General features: G+C 37.6%; 1 protein-coding gene across 30 annotated transcripts in view; it reads right to left on the bottom strand.

The window, feature by feature from the left end:
* Positions 1–25687, bottom strand: part of si:ch211-266g18.10 (neurofilament heavy polypeptide) — a 147727-nt gene that overhangs the window by 29250 nt on the left and 92790 nt on the right. For 8 of the 30 annotated variants that reach the window (XM_046349870.1, XM_046349866.1, XM_046349877.1 and 5 more), the window contains 46 exons: positions 23510–23557; positions 23373–23420; positions 23088–23132; positions 22924–22953; positions 22757–22804; positions 19117–19146; positions 18903–18950; positions 18764–18811; positions 18471–18515; positions 18123–18170; positions 17604–17651; positions 17374–17421; positions 17155–17202; positions 16724–16768; positions 16560–16589; positions 16393–16440; positions 15367–15396; positions 15153–15200; positions 15014–15061; positions 14721–14765; positions 14373–14420; positions 13849–13896; positions 13620–13667; positions 13401–13448; positions 12975–13019; positions 12463–12510; positions 11944–11991; positions 11714–11761; positions 11496–11543; positions 11070–11114; positions 10557–10604; positions 10038–10085; positions 9808–9855; positions 9589–9636; positions 9158–9202; positions 8995–9024; positions 8828–8875; positions 7799–7828; positions 7584–7631; positions 7158–7202; positions 6645–6692; positions 6107–6154; positions 5877–5924; positions 5227–5271; positions 4335–4427; positions 4151–4198 (listed from right to left, as the gene is read on the bottom strand). In XM_046349870.1, the coding sequence (XP_046205826.1) occupies positions 4151–4198; positions 4335–4427; positions 5227–5271; positions 5877–5924; positions 6107–6154; positions 6645–6692; positions 7158–7202; positions 7584–7631; positions 7799–7828; positions 8828–8875; positions 8995–9024; positions 9158–9202; positions 9589–9636; positions 9808–9855; positions 10038–10085; positions 10557–10604; positions 11070–11114; positions 11496–11543; positions 11714–11761; positions 11944–11991; positions 12463–12510; positions 12975–13019; positions 13401–13448; positions 13620–13667; positions 13849–13896; positions 14373–14420; positions 14721–14765; positions 15014–15061; positions 15153–15200; positions 15367–15396; positions 16393–16440; positions 16560–16589; positions 16724–16768; positions 17155–17202; positions 17374–17421; positions 17604–17651; positions 18123–18170; positions 18471–18515; positions 18764–18811; positions 18903–18950; positions 19117–19146; positions 22757–22804; positions 22924–22953; positions 23088–23132; positions 23373–23420; positions 23510–23557 (2118 nt within the window). The remainder of the gene's footprint in view (positions 1–4150; positions 4199–4334; positions 4428–5226; positions 5272–5876; positions 5925–6106; positions 6155–6644; positions 6693–7157; positions 7203–7583; positions 7632–7798; positions 7829–8827; positions 8876–8994; positions 9025–9157; positions 9203–9588; positions 9637–9807; positions 9856–10037; positions 10086–10556; positions 10605–11069; positions 11115–11495; positions 11544–11713; positions 11762–11943; positions 11992–12462; positions 12511–12974; positions 13020–13400; positions 13449–13619; positions 13668–13848; positions 13897–14372; positions 14421–14720; positions 14766–15013; positions 15062–15152; positions 15201–15366; positions 15397–16392; positions 16441–16559; positions 16590–16723; positions 16769–17154; positions 17203–17373; positions 17422–17603; positions 17652–18122; positions 18171–18470; positions 18516–18763; positions 18812–18902; positions 18951–19116; positions 19147–22756; positions 22805–22923; positions 22954–23087; positions 23133–23372; positions 23421–23509; positions 23558–25687) is intronic. The other 22 variants (XM_046349878.1, XM_046349871.1, XM_046349876.1 and 19 more) reach the window with 21 other exon arrangements.

Consider the following 25687-nt stretch of genomic DNA (forward strand, 5'->3'; position numbering starts at 1 on the left):
GGGACTCGACCCCACCCTGTGCAACTGTGTCCTGGACTTCCTGACGGGCAACCCCAGGTGGTGAAGTTAGGAAAAAACATCTCCACTCCGCTAATCCTCAACTCTGGGGCCCCACAAGGTGCGTTCTCAGCCCTCTCCTGTACTCAAATCAAATGTATTTATATAGCCCTTCGTACATCAGCTGATATCTCAAAGTGCTGTACAGAAACCCAGCCTAAAACCCCAAACAGCAAGCAATGCAGGTGTAGAAGCACGGTGGCTAGGAAAAACTCCCTGTACTCCCTGTTCACCCACAACTGTGTGGCCAAGCACGCCTCCAACTCAATCTTCAAGTTCGCAGACGACACTACAGCGCTAGGCTTGATTATCAACAATGATAAGACAACCTACAGGGAGGAGGTGAGGATAGGATAGGAGTTTAGGAGTGTGGTGGGAGAGTGGTGTCAGGAAAATAACCTCTCACTTAATGTCAGCAAAACAAAAGAGATGATTTTGGACTTCAGGAAACAGCAAAGGGAGCACACCCCTATCCACATTGACAGGACATTGATGGGAAAGCAGTGGAGAAAGTGGAATGTTTTAAGTTCCTCGGTGTAAATATCACCAACAAACTGAAACATACACAGACAGTGTGGTGCAGTCTGCACAACGCATCACCGGGGGCAAACTACCTGCCCTCCAAGACACCTACAACACACGATGTCACAGGAAGGCAGAAAATATAATCAAGGAGAATAATAACCCGAGCCACTAGCTGTTCACCCTGCTTCCATCCAGAATGCGAGGTCAGTACAGGTGCATCAGATCTGGGACAGAGAGATTGAAAAACAGCTTCTATCGCAAGGCCATCAGATTGTTAAACAGCCACCACTAGCACAGAGGTGGCTGCCTACCTACAGACTTGATATCATTGGCCACTTAAATAAATGGAACACTAGTCACTTAATAAAGCCACTTTAAGAATGTTTACATATCTCGCATTCCTCATCTCAAATGTATATACTGTATCCTTCACTATCTATTCTTTACTATCTATTGCATCTTAGCCGCTCAGTCATTGCTCATCCATATATGTTGTACTTATATATTCACATCCCATTCCTTTAGTAGATATTGTGTTATAGTTTTTGTTGTGGAATTGTTAGATATTACCTGTTAGATACTGCTGCACAGTCGGATCGAGAAGCATTTTGCTACACTAGCAACAACATCTGCTAACCATGTGTATGTCACCAATAACAGTTGATTTGATTTGATTTGAGAATGACAAGAGTGTGCAAAACTGTCATCAAAGCAAAGGCTGCCTACTTTGAAGAATCAAAAATAGTTTTTGATTTGTTTAACACGTTTCTGGTTACTCCATGATTCCATGTGTTATTTCATAGTTTTGATGTCTTCCCTATTATTCTACAATGTAGAAAATAGTAAAAATAAAGAAAACCCTGGAATGTGTAGGCGTGTCCAAAAGTAACTGTATGGATGTTCATTAAGCAAAACACTTCATACTATTTCATAATACTAAGTCCCATATGACTGCGTTGATACAGTGTGGTAGTGGTTGTGCGTTTGACTCCCACGGTAGAATTAGAATTCCCAGTTGTAACGGCTGTTTGAAGAAGAGGAACAAGGTGCAGCGTGGTATGTGTTCATGATTTTTAATAAAACTGAACACTAGAACAAAAAATAACAAAGCGGAAACAAACAAAACAGTTCTGTCTGGTGCAGACACACAAAACAGAAAATAACTACCCACAAGACACAGGTAGGAAAAGGCTACCTAAGTATGGTTCTCAATCAGAGACCACGATAGATTGAGAACCACACCCAGCCAAATACACAGAAATAGAAAACATAGAACACAAACACATAGAATGCCCACCCCAACTCACGCCCTGACCAAACCAAAATAGAGACATAAAAAGGATCTCTAAGGTCCGGGTGTGACACCAGTTAATGGAATTAATGCACTTAGTATAAAATTGACTAAACCAAAGTGAGGCTATAAATGGTTTTAGGACATATTCTTGTAAAAAAAAACACTTAATCTATTAAAAGCAATGCAATATGGTCAAAGTATTTTTCATAGCAAATACTAAACCACCTCCCACTAAGGGCCACAAATATATTACACTTGTTGGAAATTAGATGGATTTTACAACCATACCTTCCTTTATGATGACGGATCTGGTCTATTTTTTCAGATTCTATAAAACATATACTCAGTTATCAAAGAGGTTAGATTATGGTTTACTGTCTGAAACCCCCAGATGGAGTAAAAGGACAACATAATACAATGTACAGTGACTTTCGAAATTATTCACCCCCTTGGCATTTTTCCTACTTTGTTGCCTTACAACCTGGAATCAAAATGTATTTTGGGGGTTTTGGTGGTTTGTATCGTTTGATTTACACAACATGTCAACCACTTTGAAGATGCTAAATCTTTTTTATTGTGAAACAAACAAGAAATAAGACCCCAAAAAACGGAAAACTTGAGCGTGCATAACTATTCAACCCCCAAAGTCAATACTTTGTAGGGCCACCTTTTTCAGTAATTACAGCTGCAAGACTCTTTGGGTATGTCTATATAAGCTTGGCACATCTAGCCACTGGGATTTTTGCCAATGATTCAAGGCAAAACAACTCCTGCAAGTTGGATGGGTTCTGCTGGTTTACAGCCATCTTTAAGCCATATCACAGATTCTCAATTGAATTGAGGTCTGGGCTTTGACTAGGCCATTCTGAGACATTTAAATGGTTCCCTTTAAACCACTCAAGTGTTGCTTTAGTAGTACGCGTAGGGTCATTGTCCTGCTTGAAGGTGGACCTCCGTCCCAGTCTCAAATCTCTGGGAGACTGAAACAGGTTTCCCTCAAGAATTTCCCTGTATTTACCGCCATCCATCATTCTTTCAGCCCTGACGATGAAAAACATCACCCACAGCATGCTGCTGCCACCACCATGCTTCACTGTGGGGATGCTGCTCTAGGGGTGATGGGAGGTGTTGGGTTTGTGCCAGACATAACGTTTTGCTTGACGGCCAAAAAGCTATATTTTAGTCTCATCTGACCAGATTACCTTCTTTCATATGTTTGGGGAGTCTCCCACATGCCTTTTGGTGAACGTCAAAAGCTTTTGATATTTTTTTCTTTAAGCGATGGCTGTTTTCTGGCTCTCTGTGGAGTGTACGCTTAAAGTGGTCCTATGGACAGATACTCCAATCTCTGCTGTGGAGATTTGCAGCTCCTTCAGGGTTATCTATGGTCTCTTTGTTGCCCCAGATTAATGCCTCTCTTTGCAGGATTGTTGTGGTGCCATATTCTTTCCAGTTTTTGATAATGGATTTAATGGTACTCAAAGGGATGTTTAAAGTTTCGTATATTTTTTCATAACCCGTAATCTGTACTTCTCCACAACTTTGTCCCTGACCTGTTCGGAGAGCTCCTTGGTCTTCATGGTGCCCCTTTCTTAGTGGTGTTGCAGACTCTGGGGCCTTTCAGAACAGGTGTAGGTATACTGTGATCATGTGACAGATCATGTGACACTTAGATTGCACACAGGTGGACGTTATTTAACGAATTATGTGACTTCTAAAGGTAATTGGTTGGACTAGATCTTATTTAGGGGCTTCATAGCAAAGGGGGTGGATACATATGCATGCACCACTTTCCCATTTTTTACTTCACCAAATGTGGACTATTTTGTATATGTTCATTACTTGAAATCCAAATGAACATCCATTTAAATTACAGGTTGTAATGAAACAAATTAGGAAAAACGCCAATGGGAATTAATACTTTTGCAAGGCACTGCACATCTCTCTTGACATGATCTGCTTTTGTTTTCTCTTTTGAACATTCAGGTTCTTGAGAATGGAGGACAAGAATAATGTTAGACAATATGTGCCAGTTTGATGTCTCTAGTACACTTGGGGTTGTTTAGTTAATTTAGCCCTAGTAGCTGAATCCAGTTCTTTCTACAGAAATAACATGTTTAGGTGATTGTTTAAAATTAGGAAGAATATAATACTTACATTTAAAACAACATTGGTTGCACAGGATGATTTCACAGGAGGCAGGCCATATCTTTGACCACCCTGTTCTACTCAGTCTAAAAACTACTGTAGTGAAGTACTGTAATACACCAGTACCTTTCTTTGCAGGTGTTGGTTTGGACTTTTCTTTGCCAACTTCAGCCTCTGAATAAAATAAAAACATTTAAGTTGAAAGACTGGCAGGTCAAATTAAAGCTTAATAGCACAAATGTACTAATTCATAGTTAATACATACTGTATTTTAGATGTAAAATCAATTTTAAAAACATTGCTTCAATACCTTTCTCAGCTAGTGCTGGTTTTGCCTTGTCTTTTACAGTTTTCACTTTCTTTGCAGGAACTGGTCTCGTCTTTTCTTTAACAACATCAGCATCTATTTCAAATGTTGATAAGGACATACATGCAGAATAAGATTATTTAATTGGAGTATTGTATAATCTGATATTTAAAACACAAAAAAATATTCTATAGTATAAGTATGTTCTTAAATGTAATAATACTTCTCAAGCCTGCACCAACAAGAAACAAATATTATTGCAATATAACATTCGTGTGCAAAGAGAAAATACATTTATATTGAAATTAGATCATTTGTAAGGGTTGTTTTCACCTCAATTTTTATATTACATTTACAAAATTAATTTACCAGATACTCTTATCCAGAATTTACAGTAGTGGGTCCATTTCCATTTTCTCTGATTTTAGATTTGTCAAATTTAGAACAGACTATAAATAATTATAAACAATGAAAGTATCAAAACTATGCAGTGAATAAAATAAAATAAGATGCAAAAACAAATGTTACATACTAATTACATACTAAACACATTCTTACCTTTCTTTGCAGAGGCTGATTTGACCTTTTCTTTAATAACTGCAGCATCCGAATCAAATGTAACGTAATTGTGTTTCTCTATGAATATAGCAGGAGGATTTTTTTCTCTGAGATTATGTACTGTCTGTAATATTATATTGGTGGTGTTAAAAATCAATACATTGTGTTACCTTCATTTGAAGGAGTTACTTTGGCTTTTTCTTTGGAAACTTCAGCTTCTAAGTTCACGTACATATTGAATGTTTTATAAATAGCATAAATAGCATGAAATGGACACAGGCTGCCTACTTATTATTTGAATAAGTGGAAAATTAATCATTCAAAAATAATTTCATACCTTTCTTTTCTGGGGCTAATTTGGCCTTTTCTTTTGCTTCAGCATCTAAATCAGAAAAACACATTTCATGAAGTATACCTTCTATCATACAAAACAGTCTTACCTGATTCAGACTATCAGGCCAAGCCAAACTGAACTTTGCTCGTTTAGATATTTTATTTTCACATCGTCCTTTCCAGCACAATTCCAGCAGCTATGGTTGATGAGTATCTAGGCCAGCCCAGTATACTGTAGGCTGGCTTGGCTCAGTAATGCGAAAATGGGTTCTGTGGTACACAAAGAATACTTTGCACCTTTCTTTCATGTAGCTGCTTTGGTCTGTTCTTTGGGAACTTCACTGTCTAATACAAGCATTGGACAAGACACAACATGAATCTCAATAATTACGCCATTATACATTTTGAAGCCAGAAAAAAATATCCTATCTGTACCTTCTTTTGAAGGCTCTGGTTTGGCTTGTTCCTTAGTTTCCTTATACTCTAATCAAACAAGAATGATAACATATACAGCAAAGGTTCAAACTGCAATTGATTCAAACCCATACTGAGTATTTTGTTGAGAGAGAAATGAAGCACAATCTGTGGAAGACATCTATTTAGAGTAAGACTAGCGTTTTTTGCTTCATGTCTAAAGAAAAAAGTTATCCATACCTTTCTTTGATGAAGCTGCTTTGGCATTTTCTTTGTGAATTTCAGCTTCTAAAACAATCATTGGAGAAGACACAAAATTAATCTAAAGAATTGAGCCATTTCTTTATTTCTTTGCAAGAGCTGGTTTGGTCTTCTCACTGCTAAATTCAGCTTCAGTAAAATAGTGACTTTCAGCCTCGATCAAGCACTATCAAATTACATATTAACCACAGATTTGAAAACATTTTTACCTTTCTTTGCAGGGGCTGATTTCACCTTTTCTTTAATAACTGCAGCATCTATGTCAAATATTGATACAAACATACATGCAGTATATATGCTTATTTCATTAGATTATTGTATAATCTGATATATATTATACACTAAATTATTGTACAGAACACATATGTTCTTAAACGTAATATACTGCTTATCAAACAATACTCATTATTGCAAAATAACATTTGTGTGCAAAGAGAAAATACATATTTACATTTTAATTAAATAATTTGTTATGGCTGTCTGTTCACCTCAATATTTATTTTACATTTACAATTGTTGTCATTCAACAGACACTCTTATATATATATAATAATAATAATAAGAACTATTTACAGTAGTGAGTGCATTTTCAATTGCTAACTCTGAATTTAGATTTGTCAAATTTGGAAGAGATTATAAACATCTATAAACAATGAAAGTAACAAAAAATATGCTGTGAATTTAAATAAATACAATGCAAACAAATGTTATAACAAATTCCTACTTACATACTAACCACATTCTTACCTTTCTTTGCAGGGGCTGATTTGACCTTTTCTTTAATAACTGCAGCATCTGAATCAAAAGCAACATAATTGTGTTTCTCTATGAATATAGCAGGATACATTTTTTTCTCAGAGATTATGTACTGGGCAGCAGAGTAGCCTAGTGGTTAGAGCGTTGGACTAGTAACCGGAAGATTGCAAGTTCAAAACCCCCGAGCTGACAAGGTGGAAATCTGTCCTTCTGTTCCTAGGCCGTCATTTAAAATAAGAATTTGTTCTGAACTGACTTTCCTGGTTAAGTAAATTTATAAAAAAATATTATATTGGTGGTGATAAAAATCAATACATTCTGTTACCTTCATTTGAAGGAGTTACTTTGGCTTTTTCTTTGGAAACTTAAGCTTCTAAGTTCACGTACAACAGTCCTTACAATAATAACTTATTGAATGTTTTATAAATAGCATAAAATGGACACAGACTGCCTACTTATTATTTGAATAAGTGGAAAATTACCAATTCAAAAATAATTTCATACCTTTCTTTTCTGGAGTTAATTTGGCCTTTTCTTTTGCTTCAGCATCTAAATCAGAAAAACACATTTCATGAAGTATACCTTCTATCATACAAAATGGTCTTACCTGATTCAGACTATAGGGCCAAGCCAAACTGTGCTCGTTTAGATATTTTCTCATCACATTGTCCTTTCCAGCACAATTCCAGCAGCTATGGTTGATGAGTATCTAGGCCAGCCCAGTATACTGTAGGCTGGCTTGGCTCAGTAATGCGAAAACGGGTTCTGTGGTACACAAAGAATACTTTGCACCTTTCTTTCATGTAGCTGCTTTGGTCTGTTCTTTGGGAACTTCACTGTCTAATACAAGCATTGGACAAGACACAACATGAATCTCAATAATTACGCCATTATACATTTTGAAGCCAGAAAAAAATATGCTATCTGTACCTTCTTTTGAAGGCTCTGGTTTGGCTTCGTCCTGAGTTTCCTTGGACTCTAATCAAACAAGAATGATAACATATACAGCAAAGGTTCAAACTGCATTTGATTCAAACCCATACTGAGTATTTGGTTGAGAGAGAAATGAAGCACACTCTGTGGAAGACATCTATTTAGAGTAAGACTCGCGTTTTTGTTTCAAGTCCAAAGAAAGGTATACATACCTTTCTTTGAGGAAGCTGCTTTGGCAGATTCTAAAACAATCATCAGAGAAGACACACAATTAATCTCAATAATTGGGCAATTTATTTCTTTCTTTGCAAGAGCTGGTTTGGTCTTCTTATTTGGTAAATTCAGCTTCTAAGTAAAAATAGGGATTTTCTGTTAAAACTTGAACACATTTTTTTATTTATTCCTAACTGAATTTATATTTGACAAAGTGAAAAGCTAAACATTTGAAAATAATAATTAACTTAATTTACAAGGGCTGGTTAAACGTTGTATTTTGTCTTTTCATTTATATGTTTTGCCTCTATTGAATTTAAAACACATTATCAATACTGAAACAAGCACAACATATGCAGTGCATGACTAAAAATAAACACAAAAATGGCTTGTCTTTGGAAACAGCATCTAAATGCAACACAAATGGGCCATTAAAAAAATGAAACTCACTTTATAATACAAGCACGTGATAATTCAAGGGAACAATAATTGTAAAAACACTTGAATGCTGCTTTGCAGGATCTACTTCTTTGAGATATTCATCCTCTATCAAGCTCTATCTGTCACACCCTGATCTGTTTCACCTGTCCTTGTGCTTGTCTCCACCATCTCTAAGTGTTACCCATCTTCCTCATTATCCCCTGTGTATTTATACCTGTGTTTTCTGCCTGTCTGTGCCAGTTCGTCTTGTTTTGTCAAGTCAACCAGCGTTTTACGCCGTGCTCCTGCTTTTTACTCTGTGTTTTGCTTGTCCTCCCAGGTTTTGACCCTTGCCTGCCTTGACTCTGAACCCGCCTGCCTGACCATACTGCTGCCCTGACCTCGAGCCTGCCTGCCACTCTGTACCTCCTGGACTCTGACCTTGTTATGATCTTTTGCCTGTCCACAACTATTTTCTTGCCTGGCACTTGGATTATATTAAATATCAGCGACTCTAACAATCTGCCTCCCGTCTCTGCATCTGGGTCTTGCTTGTGCTCTTATCCTATCAAATGACATATTAACCACAGATTTAAAAATATTCTTACCTTTCTTTGCAGGTGCTGATTTCACCTTTTCTTTAATAACTGCAACATCTGAATCAAATACATCATAAATGTGTTTCTTTATGAATAAAGCAAGACAACCATTTTTCTCCATGATTATGTACTGTCTTTAATATAATTTTAGTTGTGAAGTCAATTAGTTCTGTTACCTTCATTTGCAGGAGTTGGTTTGGCTTTCCCTTTGGAAAAAGTACAGTCCATACAATAAGATCTTGATATAATGTTTTATAAATTACATAAAACAAGACACATAGGCCTGCCTACTTATTATTTGAATAAATGGAAAATGAAATATTAAAAAATATTTGTTACCTTTCTTTTCTGGAGCTAGTTTGCCCTTTTCTTTTGTTTCAGCATCTAAATCAGAAAAACATATTTCATGAAGTATACCTTCTATCATACAAAACAGTCTTACCTGATTCAGACTATCAGGCCAAGCCAAACTGAACTTTGCTCGTTTAGATATTTTCTTTTCACATTGTCCTTTCCAGCACAATTCCAGCAGCTATGGTTGATGAGTATCTAGGCCAGCCCAGTATACTGTAGGCTGGCTTGGCTCAGTAATGCGAAAATGGGTTCTGTGGTACACAAAGAATACTTTGCACCTTTCTTTCATGTAGCTGCTTTGGTCTGTTCTTTGGGAACTTCACTGTCTAATACAAGCATTGGACAAGACACAACATGAACCTCAATAATTACACCATTATACATTTTGAAGCCAGAAAAAAATATCCTATCTGTACCTTCTTTTGAAGGCTCTGGTTTGGCTTGTTCCTTAGTTTCCTTATACTCTAATCAAACAAGAATGATAACATATACAGCAAAGGTTCAAACTGCAATTGATTCAAACCCATACTGAGTATTTTGTTGAGAGAGAAATGAAGCACACTCTGTGGAAGACATCTATTTAGAGTAAGACTAGCGTTTTTTGCTTCATGTCTAAAGAAAAAAGTTATCCATACCTTTCGTTGATGAAGCTGCTTTGGCATTTTCTTTGTGAATTTCAGCTTCTAAAACAATCATTGGAGAAGACACAAAATTAATCTAAAGAATTGAGCCATTTCTTTATTTCTTTGCAAGAGCTGGTTTGGTCTTCTCACTGCTAAATTCAGCTTCAGTAAAATAGTGACTTTCAGCCTCGATCAAGCACTATCAAATTACATATTAACCACAGATTTGAAAACATTTTTACCTTTCTTTGCAGGGGCTGATTTCACCTTTTCTTTAATAACTGCAGCATCTATGTCAAATATTGATACAAACATACATGCAGTATATATGCTTATTTCATTAGATTATTGTATAATCTGATATATATTATACACTAAATTATTCTACAGAACACATATGTTCTTAAACGTAATATACTGCTTATCAAACAATACTCATTATTGCAAAATAACATTTGTGTGCAAAGAGAAAATACATATTTACATTTGAATTAAATAATTTGTTATGGCTGTCTGTTCACCTCAATATTTATTTTACATTTACAATTGTTGTCATTCAACAGACACTCTTATCCAGAACTATTTACAGTAGTGAGTGCATTTTCAATTGCTAACTCTGAATTTACATTTGTCAAATTTGGAAGAGATTATAAACATCTATAAACAATGAAAGTAACAAAAAATATGCTGTGAATTTAAATAAATACAATGCAAACAAATGTTATAACAAATTCCTACTTACATACTAACCACATTCTTACCTTTCTTTGCAGGGGCTGATTTGACCTTTTCTTTAATAACTGCAGCATCTGAATCAAAAGCAACATAATTGTGTTTCTCTATGAATATAGCAGGATACATTTTTTTCTCAGAGATTATGTACTGGGCAGCAGAGTAGCCTAGTGGTTAGAGCGTTGGACTAGTAACCGGAAGATTGCAAGTTCAAAACCCCCGAGCTGACAAGGTGGAAATCTGTCCTTCTGTTCCTAGGCCGTCATTTAAAATAAGAATTTGTTCTGAACTGACTTGCCTGGTTAAGTAAATTTATAAAAAAATATTATATTGGTGGTGATAAAAATCAATACATTCTGTTACCTTCATTTGAAGGAGTTACTTTGGCTTTTTCTTTGGAAACTTCAGCTTCTAGGTTCACGTACAACAGTCCTTACAATAATAACTTATTGAATGTTTTATAAATAGCATAAAATGGACACAGACTGCCTACTTATTATTTGAATAAGTGGAAAATTACCAATTCAAAAATAATTTCATACCTTTCTTTTCTGGAGTTAATTTGGCCTTTTCTTTTGCTTCAGCATCTAAATCAGAAAAACACATTTCATGAAGTATACCTTCTATCATACAAAACGGTCTTACCTGATTCAGACTATAGGGCCAAGCCAAACTGTGCTCGTTTAGATATTTTCTCATCACATTGTCCTTTCCAGCACAATTCCAGCAGCTATGGTTGATGAGTATCTAGGCCAGCCCAGTATACTGTAGGCTGGCTTGGCTCAGTAATGCGAAAATGGGTTCTGTGGTACACAAAGAATACTTTGCACCTTTCTTTCATGTAGCTGCTTTGGTCTGTTCTTTGGGAACTTCACTGTCTAATACAAGCATTGGACAAGACACAACATGAATCTCAATAATTACGCCATTATACATTTTGAAGCCAGAAAAAAATATGCTATATGTACCTTCTTTTGAAGGCTCTGGTTTGGCTTCGTCCTGAGTTTCCTTGGACTCTAATCAAACAAGAATGATAACATATACAGCAAAGGTTCAAACTGCAATTGATTCAAACCCATACTGAGTATTTGGTTGAGAGAGAAATGAAGCACACTCTGTGGAAGACATCTATTTAGAGTAAGACTAGCGTTTTTTGCTTCATGTCTAAAGAAAAAGTTATCCATACCTTTCTTTGATGAAGCTGCTTTGGCATTTTCTTTGTGAATTTCAGCTTCTAAAACAATCATTGGAAAAGACACAAAATTAATCTAAAGAATTGAGCCATTTCTTTATTTCTTTGCAAGAGCTGGTTTGGTCTTCTCACTGCTAAATTCAGCTTCAGTAAAATAGTGACTTTCAGCCTCGATCAAGCACTATCAAATTACATATTAACCACAGATTTGAAAACATTTTTACCTTTCTTTGCAGGGGCTGATTTCACCTTTTCTTTAATAACTGCAGCATCTATGTCAAATATTGATACAAACATACATGCAGTATATATGCTTATTTCATTAGATTATTGTATAATCTGATATATATTATACACTAAATTATTGTACAGAACACATATGTTCTTAAACGTAATATACTGCTTATCAAACAATACTCATTATTGCAAAATAACATTTGTGTGCAAAGAGAAAATACATATTTACATTTGAATTAAATAATTTGTTATGGCTGTCTGTTCACCTCAATATTTATTTTACATTTACAATTGTTGTCATTCAACAGACACTCTTATCCAGAACTATTTACAGTAGTGAGTGCATTTTCAATTGCTAACTCTGAATTTAGATTTGTCAAATTTGGAAGAGATTATAAACATCTATAAACAATGAAAGTAACAAAAAATATGCTGTGAATTTAAATAAATACAATGCAAACAAATGTTATAACAAATTCCTACTTACATACTAACCACATTCTTACCTTTCTTTGCAGGGGCTGATTTGACCTTTTCTTTAATAACTGCAGCATCTGAATCAAAAGCAACATAATTGTGTTTCTCTATGAATATAGCAGGATACATTTTTTCTCAGAGATTATGTACTGGGCAGCAGAGTAGCCTAGTGGTTAGAGCGTTGGACTAGTAACCGGAAGATTGCAAGTTCAAAACCCCCGAGCTGACAAGGTGGAAATCTGTCCTTCTGTTCCTAGGCCGTCATTTAAAATAAGAATTTGTTCTGAACTGACTTGCCTGGTTAAGTAAATTTATAAAAAAATATTATATTGGTGGTGATAAAAATCAATACATTCTGTTACCTTCATTTGAAGGAGTTACTTTGGCTTTTTCTTTGGAAACTTCAGCTTCTAAGTTCACGTACAACAGTCCTTACAATAATAACTTATTGAATGTTTTATAAATAGCATAAAATGGACACAGACTGCCTACTTATTATTTGAATAAGTGGAAAATTACCAATTCAAAAATAATTTCATACCTTTCTTTTCTGGAGTTAATTTGGCCTTTTCTTTTGCTTCAGCATCTAAATCAGAAAAACACATTTCATGAAGTATACCTTCTATCATACAAAACGGTCTTACCTGATTCAGACTATAGGGCCAAGCCAAACTGTGCTCGTTTAGATATTTTCTCATCACATTGTCCTTTCCAGCACAATTCCAGCAGCTATGGTTGATGAGTATCTAGGCCAGCCCAGTATACTGTAGGCTGGCTTGGCTCAGTAATGCGAAAATGGGTTCTGTGGTACACAAAGAATACTTTGCACCTTTCTTTCATGTAGCTGCTTTGGTCTGTTCTTTGGGAACTTCACTGTCTAATACAAGCATTGGACAAGACACAACATGAATCTCAATAATTACGCCATTATACATTTTGAAGTCAGAAGAAAATATGCTATCTGTACCTTCTTTTGAAGGCTCTGGTTTGGCTTCGTCCTGAGTTTCCTTGGACTCTAATCAAACAAGAATGATAACATATACAGCAAAGGTTCAAACTGCATTTGATTCAAACCCATACTGAGTATTTGGTTGAGAGAGAAATGAAGCACACTCTGTGGAAGACATCTATTTAGAGTAAGACTCGCGTTTTTTGTTTCATGTCTAAAGAAAAAAGTTATTCATACCTTTCTTTGATGAAGCTGCTTTGGCGTTTTCTTTGTGAATTTCAGCTTCTAAAACAATCATTGGAGAAGACACAAAATTAATCTAAAGAATTGAGCCATTTCTTTATTTCTTTGCAAGAGCTGGTTTGGTCTTCTCACTGCTAAATTCAGCTTCAGTAAAATAGTGACTTTCAGCCTCGATCAAGCACTATCAAATTACATATTAACCACAGATTTGAAAACATTTTACCTTCCTTTGCAGGGGCTGATTTCACCTTTTCTTTAATAACTGCAGCATCTATGTCAAACATTGATACAAACATACATGCAGTATATATGCTTATTTCATTGGATTATTGTATAATCTGATATATATTATACACTAAATTATTGTACAGAACACATATGTTCTTAAATATAATATACTGCTTATCAAACAATACTCATTATTGCAAAATAACATTTGTGTGCAAAGAGAAAATACATATTTACATTTAAATTAAATAATTTGTTATGGCTGTCTGTTCACCTCAATATTTATTTTACATTTACAATTGTTGTCATTTAACAGACACTCTTATCCAGAACTATTTACAGTATTGAGTGCATTTTCAATTGCTAACTCTGAATTTAGATTTGTCAAATTTGGTAGAGATTATAAACATCTATAAACATTGAAAGTAACAAAAAATATGCAGTGAATTTAAATAAATACAACAAAATGCAAACAAATGTTATAACAAATTCCTAATTACATACTAAACACATTCTTACCTTTCTTTGCAGGGGCTGATTTGACCTTTTCTTTAATAACTGCAGCATCTGAATCAAAAGCAACATTTGTGTTTCTCTATGAATATAGCAGGATAAAACATTTTCTCTGAGATGATGTACTGTCTGTAATATTATATTGGTGGCGTTTAAAATCAATACATTCTGTTACCTTCATTTGAAGGAGTTACTTTGTCTTTTTCTTTGGAGACTTAAGCTTCTAAGTTCACATACAACAGTCCTTACAATAATAACTTATTGAATGTTTTATAAATAGCATAAAATGGACACAGGCTGCCTACTTATTATTTGAATAAGTGGAAAATTACCAATTCAAAAATAATATCATACCTTTCTTTTCTGGAGCTATTTTGGCCTTTTCTTTTGCTTCACCATCTAAATCAGAAAAACACATTTCATGAAGTATACCTTCTATCATACAAAACGGTCTTACCTGATTCAGACTATAGGGCCAAGCCAAACTGAACTGTGCTCGTTTAGATATTTTCTCTTCACATTGTCCTTTCCAGCACAATTAGAGCAGCTTCGTTTGATGCATAACTATGCCATCCCAGTATACTGTAGGTTGGCTTGGCTCAGTAATGTGAAAACGGGTTCTGTGGTACACAAAGAATACTTTGCACCTTTCTTTGATGAAGCTGCTTCAGTTTGTTCTTTGGGAACTTCACCGTCTAAAACAATCATTGGACAAGACACAACATGAATCTCAAGAATTGGGCCATTATACATTTTGAAGCCAGAAAACCAATATCCTATCTGTACCTTTTATTGCAGGTTCTGGTTTGGCTTGTTCCTCAGTTTCCTTGGACTCTAATCAAACAAGAATGATAACATATACAGCAAAGGTTCAAATTGCAATTGATTAAACACATACTGAATAATTGGTTGAGAGAGAAATGAAGCACATTCTGTGGCAGACCTTTATTCATAGGAAGACTAACGTTTTTGTTTCAAGTCCAAAGAAAGTTATACATACCTTTCTTTGAGGAAGCTGCTTTGGCAGATTCTAAAACAATCATCAGAGAAGACACACAATTAATCTCAATAATTGGGCAATTTATTTATTTCTTTGCAAGAGCTGGTTTGGTCTTCTTATTTGGTAAATTCAGCTTCTAAGTAAAAATAGGGATTTTCTGTTAAAACTTGAACACATTTTTTTATTTATTCCTAACTGAATTTATATTTGACAAAGTGAAAAGCTAAACATTTGAAAATAATAATTAACTTAATTTACAAGGGCTGGTTAAACGTTGTATTTTGTCTTTTCATTTATATGTTTTGCCTCTATTGAATTTAAAACACATTATCAATACTGAAACAAGCACAACATATGCAGTGCATGACTAAAAATAAACACAAAAATGGCTTGTCTTTGGAAACAGCATCTAAATGCAACACAAATGGGCCATTAAAAAATGAAACTCACTTTATAATACAAGCACGTGATAATTCAAGGGAACAATAATTGTAAAAACACTTGAATGCTGCTTTGCAGGATCTATTTACTTTGAGACATTCATCCTCTATGCTCTATCTGTCACACCCTGATCTGTTTCACCTGTCCTTGTGCTTGTCTCCACCATCTCTAAGTGTTACCCATCTTCCTCATTATCCCCTGTGTATTTATACCTGTGTTTTCTGCCTGTCTGTGCTAGTTCGTCTTGTTTTGTCAAGTCAACCAGCGTTTTACGCCGTGCTCCTGCTTTTTACTCTGTGTTTTGCTTGTCCTCCAAGGTTTTGACCCTTACCTGCCTTGACTCTGAACCCGCCTGCCTGACCATACTGCTGCCCTGACCTCGAGCCTGCCTGCCACTCTGTACATCCTGGACTCTGACCTTGTTATGATCTTTTGCCTGTCCACAACTATTTTCTTGCCTGGCACTTGGATTATATTAAATATCAGCGACTCTAACAATCTGCCTCCCGTCTCTGCATCTGGGTCTTGCTTGTGCTCTTATCCTATCAAATGACATATTAACCACAGATTTAAAAATATTCTTACCTTTCTTTGCAGGTGCTGATTTCACCTTTTCTTTAATAACTGCAACATCTGAATCAAATACATCATAAATGTGTTTCTTTATGAATAAAGCAAGACAACCATTTTTCTCCATGATTATGTACTGTCTTTAATATAATTTTAGTTGTGAAGTCAATTAGTTCTGTTACCTTCATTTGCAGGAGTTGGTTTGGCTTTCCCTTTGGAAAAAGTACAGTCCATACAATAAGATCTTGATATAATGTTTTATAAATTACATAAAACAAGACACATAGGCCTGCCTACTTATTATTTGAATAAATGGAAAATGAAATATTAAAAAATTATTTGTTACCTTTCTTTTCTGGAGCTAGTTTGCCCTTTTCTTTTGTTTCAGCATCTAAATCAGAAAAACATATTTCATGAAGTATACCTTCTATCATACAAAACAGTCTTACCTGATTCAGACTATCAGGCCAAGCCAAACTGAACTTTGCTCATTTAGATATTTTCTTTTCACATTGTCCTTTCCAGCACAATTCCAGCAGCTATGGTTGATGATTATCTAGGCCAGCCCAGTATACTGTAGGCTGGCTTGGCTCAGTAATGTGAAAATGGGTTCTGTGGTACACAAAGAATACTTTGCACCTTTCTTTCATGTAGCTGCTTTGGTCTGTTCTTTGGGAACTTCACTGTCTAATACAAGCATTGGACAAGACACAACATGAATCTCAATAATTACGCCATTATACATTTTGAAGCCAGAAAAAAATATCCTATCTGTACCTTCTTTTGAAGGCTCTGGTTTGGCTTGTTCCTTAGTTTCCTTGGACTCTAATCAAACAAGAATGATAACATATACAGCAAAGGTTCAAACTGCAATTGATTCAAACCCATACTGAGTATTTGGTTGAGAGAGAAATGAAGCACACTCTGTGGAAGACATCTATTTAGAGTAAGACTAGCGTTTTTTGCTTCATGTCTAAAGAAAAAAGTTATCCATACCTTTCTTTGATGAAGCTGCTTTGGCATTTTCTTTGTGAATTTCAGCTTCTAAAACAATCATTGGAGAAGACACAAAATTAATCTAAAGAATTGAGCCATTTCTTTATTTCTTTGCAAGAGCTGGTTTGGTCTTCTCACTGCTAAATTCAGCTTCAGTAAAATAGTGACTTTCAGCCTCGATCAAGCACTATCAAATTACATATTAACCACAGATTTGAAAACATTTTTACCTTTCTTTGCAGGGGCTGATTTCACCTTTTCTTTAATAACTGCAGCATCTATGTCAAATATTGATACAAACATACATGCAGTATATATGCTTATTTCATTAGATTATTGTATAATCTGATATATATTATACACTAAATTATTGTACAGAACACATATGTTCTTAAACATAATATACTGCTTATCAAACAATACTCATTATTGCAAAATAACATTCGTGTGCAAAGAGAAAATACCAATTTACATTTGAATTAAATAATTTGTTATGGCTGTCTGTTCACCTCAATATTTATTTTACATTTACAATTGTTGTCATTTAACAGACACTCTTATCCAGAACTATTTACAGTAGTGAGTGCATTTTCAATTGCTAACTCTGAATCTAGATTTGTCAAATTCGGAAGAGATTATAAACATCTATAAACAATGAAAGTAACAAACAATATGCAGTGAATTTAAATAAATACAATGCAAACAAATGTTATAACAAATTCCTAATTACATACTAACCACATTCTTACCTTTCTTTGCAGGGGCTGATTTGACCTTTTCTTTAATAACTGCAGCATCTGAATCAAAAGCAACATTTGTGTTTCTCTATGAATATAGCAGGATAAAACATTTTCTCAGAGATTATGTACTGTCTGTAATATTATATTGGTGGTGTTTAAAATCAATACATTCCGTTACCTTCATTTGAAGGAGTTACTTTGGCTTTTTCTTTGGAAACTTAAGCTTCTAAGTTCACGTACAACAGTCCTTACAATAATAACTTATTGAATGTCTTATAAATAGCATAAAATGGACACAGGCTGCCTACTTATTATTTGAATAAGTGGAAAATTACCAATTCAAAAATAATTTCATACCTTTCTTTTCTGGAGCTATTTTGTCCTTTTCTTTTGCTTCAGCATCTAAATCAGAAAAACACATTTCATGAAGTATACCTTCTATCATACAAAACGGTCTTACCTGATTCAGACTATAGGGCCAAGCCAAACTGAACTGTGCTCGTTTAGATATGTTCTCTTCACATTGTCCTTTCCAGCACAATTAGAGCAGCTTCGTTTGATGCATAACTATGCCATCCCAGTATACTGTAGGTTGGCTTGGCTCAGTAATGTGAAAACGGGTTCTGTGGTACACAAAGAGTACTTTGCACCTTTCTTTGATGTAGCTGCTTCAGTTTGTTCTTTGGGAACTTCACCGTCTAAAACAATCATTGGACAAGACACAACATGAATCTCAAGAATTGGGCCATTATACATTTTGAAGCCAGAAAACCAATATCCTATCTGTACCTTTTATTGCAGGTTCTGGTTTGGCTTGTTCCTCAGTTTCCTTGGACTCTAATCAAACAATAATGATAACATATACAGCAAAGGTTCAAATTGCAATTGATTAAACACATACTGAATAATTGGGTGACAGAGAAATGAAGCACATTCTGTGGCAGACCTTTATTTATAGGAAGACTAACGTTTTTGTTTCAAGTCCAAAGAAAGTTATACATACCTTTCTTTGAGGAAGCTGCTTTGGCAGATTCTAAAACAATCATCAGAGAAGACACACAATTAATCTCAATAATTGGGCAATTTATTTCTTTCTTTGCAAGAGCTGGTTTGGTCTTCTTATTTGGTAAATTCAGCTTCTAAGTAAAAATTGTGATTTTTTGTTAAAACTTGAACACATTGTTTTATTTATTCCTAACTGAATTTATATTTGACAAAGTGAAAAGCTAAACATTTGAAAATAATAATTAACTTAATTTACAAGGGCTGGTTAAACGTTGTATTTTGTCTTTTCATTGTCACGCCTTGGTCTTTGTATTTTGTGTTTTTGTTATATGTTTGGGTAGGCCAGGGTGTGACATGGGTTTATATGTTGTGTTTTGTATTGGGGTTTTATTAGCATTGGGATTGTGTATGATTAGGGGTGTGTCTAGTTAGGCTTGGCTGCCTGAGGCGGTTCTCAATTGGAGTCAGGTGATTCTCGTTGTCTCGGATTGGGAACCGTATTTAAGTAGCCTGAGTTCGCTTTGTATTTTGTGGGTGTTTGTTCCTGTCTCTGTGTTGTAGTCACCAGATAGGCTGTAATTAGTTTCACGTTCCGTTCTGTTGTTTTTGTATTTAGTTTCAGTTATTTCATGTACCGCGATTCTTTCATTAAAGTCATGAGTAACCTACACGCTGCATTTCGGTCCGACTATCTGTTTTCAACAGACGAACGCCGTTACAGAAACACCCACCGCTCACGGACCGAGCGGTGTGTAAACTGGCAGGAGCTAAAGGAGGACTTTATGGACGGTAGAGGCATGGATTATACGACGTGGGAAGAAATCGACAGGTGGGCGGCCGACCCGGAGAGAGTGCAGGAGCCCGCCTGGGATTCCCTACAGCAATGCGAAGAGGGCTATAGACGAATGGAGTCGAAAAGGAGAACTCGGTGACGCAGAGCGAAAACCGAAAGTAACCCCCAAATATTTATTGGGGGAGGGCGCAGAGAGAGAGTGGCTGAGTCAGGGTTCAGACCTGAGCCAACTATCCCTGTTAATCGTGAAGAGCAGTTGCAGTGGGAGAGGCTGCACCACTTGGAGAATTGGACATGGGAGGAGGAATTAGACGGTAAAGGACCCTGGGCTCAGCCTGGAGAATATCGCCGTCCCAAGGAATAAATAGATGCGGCTAAAGCGGAGAGGTGCTGGTATGAGGAGGCAGCATGGCGACGCGGTTGGAAACCGGAAAAGTAGCCCAAAAAAATTATTGGGGGGGGCTAGAAGGGAGAATAGTTATGCCAGGTAGGAGACCTGCGCAAACTCCCTGTGCTCACCGTTGGGCTAGAGAGACCGGGCAGGCACCGTGTTACGCTATGGAGCGCACGATGTTTCCAGTGCGGGTGCATAGCCAGGTGCGGCATATACCAGCCCTTCCTATTGGCCGGGCTAGAGTGGGCATCGAGCCAGGTAAGCTTGGGCAGGCTCGGTGCTCAAGAGCTCCAGTGTGCCTGCACGGTCCGGTCTATCCAGAGCCACCTCTACACACCAGTCCTCCGGTAGCAGCTCCCCGCACCAAGCTTCCTCGATCCAGTACCACCAGTTCCAGCACCACGCACCAGGCCTCCAGTGCGCCTCGCCTGTTCAGCGCAGCCAGTGCTTTTCTCCTCTCCTGCGCTGTCGGAGTCTCCCACCTGTTTAGCGCAGCCAGAGCCTTTCTCATCTCCTGCGCTGCCGGAGTCCCCAGTCTGCCCAGCGCCGCCAGTGCTCCCAGTCTGCCCAGCGCCGCCAGTGCTCCCAGTCTGCCCAGCGCCGCCAGTGCTCCCAGTCTGCCCAGCGCCGCCAGTGCTCCCAGTCTGCCCAGCGCCGCTAGTGCCGCCAGTCAGCCCAGTGCCGCCAGACAACCAGTCTCTTCCAGATCTGCCCGACAACCAGTCTCTTCCAGATCTGCCCGACAACCAGTCTCTTCCAGATCTGCCAGACAACCAGTCTCTTCCAGATCTGCCAGACAACCAGTCTCTTCCAGATCTGCCAGACAACCAGTCTCTTCCAGTTCCGCCAGCCAGCCAGGATTTACCGGAGCCTACTACCTGCCTGAGCTTCCTCTCAGTACTGGGCTTCCTCTCAGTACTGAGCTGCCCCTCTGTCCCGAGATGCCCCTCTGTCCCGAGATGCCCCTCTGTCCCGAGCTGCCCCTCTGTCCCGAGCTGCCCCTCTGTCCCGAGCTGCCCCTCTGTCCCGAGCTGCCCCTCTGTCCCGAGCTCCCCCTCTGTCCCGAGCTGCCCCTCAGTTATGTGGGGATCTGGGTGAGGACTATTAGGCCATGGTCGGCGGAGAAGGTGGATTATCCCAGGACGCGAAGGGGAGGAACAAGGACATTAATGGAGTGGGGTCCACGTCCCGTGCCAGAACCGCCACCATGGACAGACACCCACCCGGACCCTCCCTATGCTTTTGAGGTGCGTCCGGGAGTCCGTACCTTAGGCGGGAGGTTCTGTCACGCCTTGGTCTTTGTATTTTGTGTTTTTGTTATATGTTTGGGTAGGCCAGGGTGTGACATGGGTTTATATGTTGTGTTTCGTATTGGTTTTTTTAGCATTGAGATTGTGTATGATTAGGGGTGTGTCTAGTTAGGCTTGGCTGCCTGAGGCGGTTCTCAATTGGAGTCAGGTGATTCTCGTTGTCTCGGATTGGGAACCGTATTTAGGTAGCCTGAGTTTGCTTTGTATTTTGTGGGTGTTTGTTTCTGTCTCTGTGTTGTAGTCACCAGATAGACTGTAATTAGTTTCACGTTCCGTTCTGTTGTTTTTGTATTTAGTTTCAGTTATTTCATGTACCGCGATTCTTTCATTAAAGTCATGAGTAACCTACACGCTGCATTTCGGTCCGACTCTCTTTTTTCAACAGACAACGCCGTTACATTCATCGATATGTTTTGCCTCTATTGAATTTAAAACACATTATCAATACTGAAACAAGCACAAAATATGCAGTGCATGACTAAAAATAAACACAAACATGGCTTGTCTTTGGAAACAGCATCTAAATGCAACGCAAATGGGCCATTAAAAAAATGAAACTCACTTTATAATACAAGCACGTGATAATTCAAGGGAACAATAATTGTAAAAACACTTGAATGCTGCTTTGCAGGATCTACTTCTTTGAGACATTCATCTTCTATCAAGCTCTATCTGTCACACCCTGATCTGTTTCACCTGTCCTTGTGCTTGTCTCCACCATCTCTAAGTGTTACCCATCTTCCCCATTAAATCCCTTTGTATTTATACCTGTGTTTTCTGCCTGTCTGTGCCAGTTCGTCTTGTTTTGTCAAGTCAACCAGCATGTTACGCCGTGCTCCTGCTTTTTACTCTGTGTTTTGCTTGTCCTCCCAGGTTTTGACCCTTGCCTGCCTTGACTCTGAACCCGCCTGCCTGACCATACTGCTGCCCTGACCTCGAGCCTGCCTGCCACTCTGTACCTCCTGGACTATGACCTTGTTATGATCTTTTGCCTGTCCACAACTATTTTCTTGCCTGGCACTTGGATTATAATAAATATCAGCGACTCTAACAATCTGCCTCCCGTCTCTGCATCTGGGTCTTGCTTGTGCTCTTATCCTATCAAAAGACATATTAACCACATATTTAAAAACATTCTTACCTTTCTTTGCAGGTGCTGATTTCACCTTTTCTTTAATAACTGCAACATCTGAATCAAATACATCATAAATGTGTTTCTTTATGAATAAAGCAAGACAACCATTTTTCTCCATGATTATGTACTGTCTTTAATATCATTTTAGTTGTGAAGTCAATTAGTTCTGTTACCTTCAATTGCAGGAGTTGGTTTGGCTTTCCCTTTGGAAAAAGTACAGTCCATACAATAAGATCTTGATATAATGTTTGATAAATTACATAAAACCCGACACATAGGCCTGCCTACTTATTATTTGAATAAATGGAAAATGAAATATTAAAAAATTATTTGTTACCTTTCTTTTCTGGAGCTAGTTTGCCCTTTTCTTTTGTTTCAGCATCTAAATCAGAAAAACATATTTCATGAAGTATACCTTCTATCATACAAAACAGTCTTACCTGATTCAGACTATAGGGCCAAGACAAACTGTACTGTGCTCGTTCTGATATTTTATTTTCACATTGTTCTTTCCAGCACTGTTCCAGAAATTATGGTTGACTAGGCCAGCCCAGTATACTGTAGGTTGGCTTGGCTCAGTAGTTTTAAAAGGGGTTCAGTGTTCACAAAGACTACTTCGCACCTTTCTTTGATGGAGCTGCATTGGTTTTTTCTTTGGGATCTTCAGATTCTAAAACAATCATTGGACAAGATACAACATCAATCTCAAGAATTACATCATTATACATTCGATACAAGAAAAAAACATCCTATCTGTACCTTTTTTTGCAGGTTCTGGTTTGGCTTGTCCCTTAGTTTCCTTGGGCTCTAATTAAACAAGAACAGTAACATCATATATGAACGATGGTGACGGAGGAGATGGCTGCCATTTTACAGGCTCCTAACCAATTGTTCTTTCTTGTTTTTTTTGTCCATTTACCACCACAAGCCAATGCTGTCACTAAGATAGCACTCAACAAATGGTGTATAAGGGAGTATGCAAACATGAAAATGCCTATCCACAGGCGGCGCTCCTACTGGCCGGGGACTTAAATGCACAGGGAAATTTAAATCCGTTTTACTTAATTTCTACCAGAATGTAGAACCACCTTTACTTCACACACAGAGACGTGTAGAAAGCTCTCCCTTGCCCTCCATTTGGCAAAACTGACCATAACTCTGTCTTCCTGATTCCTGCTTACAAGCAAAAACTAAAGCAGGAAGTACCATTGACTCACTCAATAAGGATGTGGTCAGATGACGCAGATGCTAAGCTACAGAACAGTTTTGCTAGCACAGACTGGAATATGTTCAGGGATTCTTCCGATGGCGTTGAGGAGTGCATCACATGAGTCATTGGCTTCATCAATAGGTGCATCGATGATGTCATCACCACAGTGACCGAATGTACATACCCCAAACAGAAGCCATGGATTACAGGCAACATCCACACTGAGCAAAAGGGTATCGCTGCAACTTTTAAGGAGCGGGACTCTAACACTTACAGTGCCTTGCAAAAGTATTCGGCCCCCTTGAACTTTGCGACCTTTTGCCACATTTCAGGGTTCAAACATAAAGATATAAAACTGTATTTTTTTGTGAAGAATCAACAACAAGTGGGGCACAATCATGAAGTGGAACAACATTTATTGGATATTTCAAACTTGTTTAACAAATCAAAAACTGAAAAATTGGGCGTACAAAATTATTCAGCCCCTTTACTTTCAGTGCAGCAAACTCTCTCCAGAAGTTCAGTGAGGATCTCTGAATGATCCAATGTTGACCTAAATGACTAATGATGATAAATACAATCCACCTGTGTGTAATCAAGTCTCCGTATAAATGCACCTGCACTGTGATAGTCTCAGAGGTCCGTTAAAAGCGCAGAGAGCATCATGAAGAACAAGGGACACCAGGCAGGTCGGAGATACTGTTGTGAAGAAGTTTAAAGCCGGATTTGGATACAAAAAGATTTCCCAAGCTTTAAACATCCCAAGGAGCACTGTGCAAGTGGTAATATTGAAATGGAAGGAGTATCAGACCACTGCAAATCTACCAAGACCTGGCCATCCCTCTAAACTTTCAGCTCATACAAGGAGAAGACTGATCAGAGATGCAGCCAAGAGGCCCATGATCACTCTGGATGAACTGCAGAGATCTACAGCTGAGGTGTTGTCCATAGGACAACAATCAGTCGTATATTGCACAAATCTGGCCTTTATGGAAGAGTGGCAAGAAGAAAGCCATTTATTAAAGATATCCATAAAAAGTGTTGTTTAAAGTTTGCCACAAGCCACCTGGGAGACACACCAAACATGTGGAAGAAGGTGCTCTGGTCAGATGAAACGAAAATTGAACTTTTTGGCAACAATGCAAAACGTTATGTTTGGCGTAAAAGCAACACAGCTCATCACCCTGAACACTCCATCCCCACTGTCAAACATGGTGGTGGCAGCATCATGGTTTGGGCCTGCTTTTCTTCAGCAGGGACAGAGAAGATGGTTAAAATTGATGGGAAAATGGATGGAGCCAAATACAGGACCATTCTGGAAGAAAACCTGATGGAGTCTGCAAAAGACCTGAGACTGGGACGGAGATTTGTCTTCCAACAAGACAGTGATCCAAAACAAAGCTAAATCTACAATGGAATGGTTCAAAAATAAACATATCATGTTAGAATGGTCAAGTCAAAGTCCAGACCTGAATCCAATCGAGAATCTGTGGAAAGAACTGAAAATTGCTGTTAAACAAATGCTCTCCATCCAACCTCACTGAGGTCGAGCTGTTTTGCAAGGAGGAATGGGGAAAAATTTCAGTCTCTCGATGTGAAAAACTGATAGAGACATACCCCAAGCGACTTACAGCTGTAATCTCAGCAAAAGGTGGCGCTACAAAGTATTAACTTAAGGGGGCTGAATAATTTTGCACGCCCAATTTTTCAGCTTTTGATTTGTTAAA

The sequence above is a fragment of the Oncorhynchus gorbuscha genome, linkage group LG05 (genome assembly GCF_021184085.1).
Source record: "Oncorhynchus gorbuscha isolate QuinsamMale2020 ecotype Even-year linkage group LG05, OgorEven_v1.0, whole genome shotgun sequence".
Lineage (NCBI taxonomy): Eukaryota > Metazoa > Chordata > Actinopteri > Salmoniformes > Salmonidae > Oncorhynchus > Oncorhynchus gorbuscha.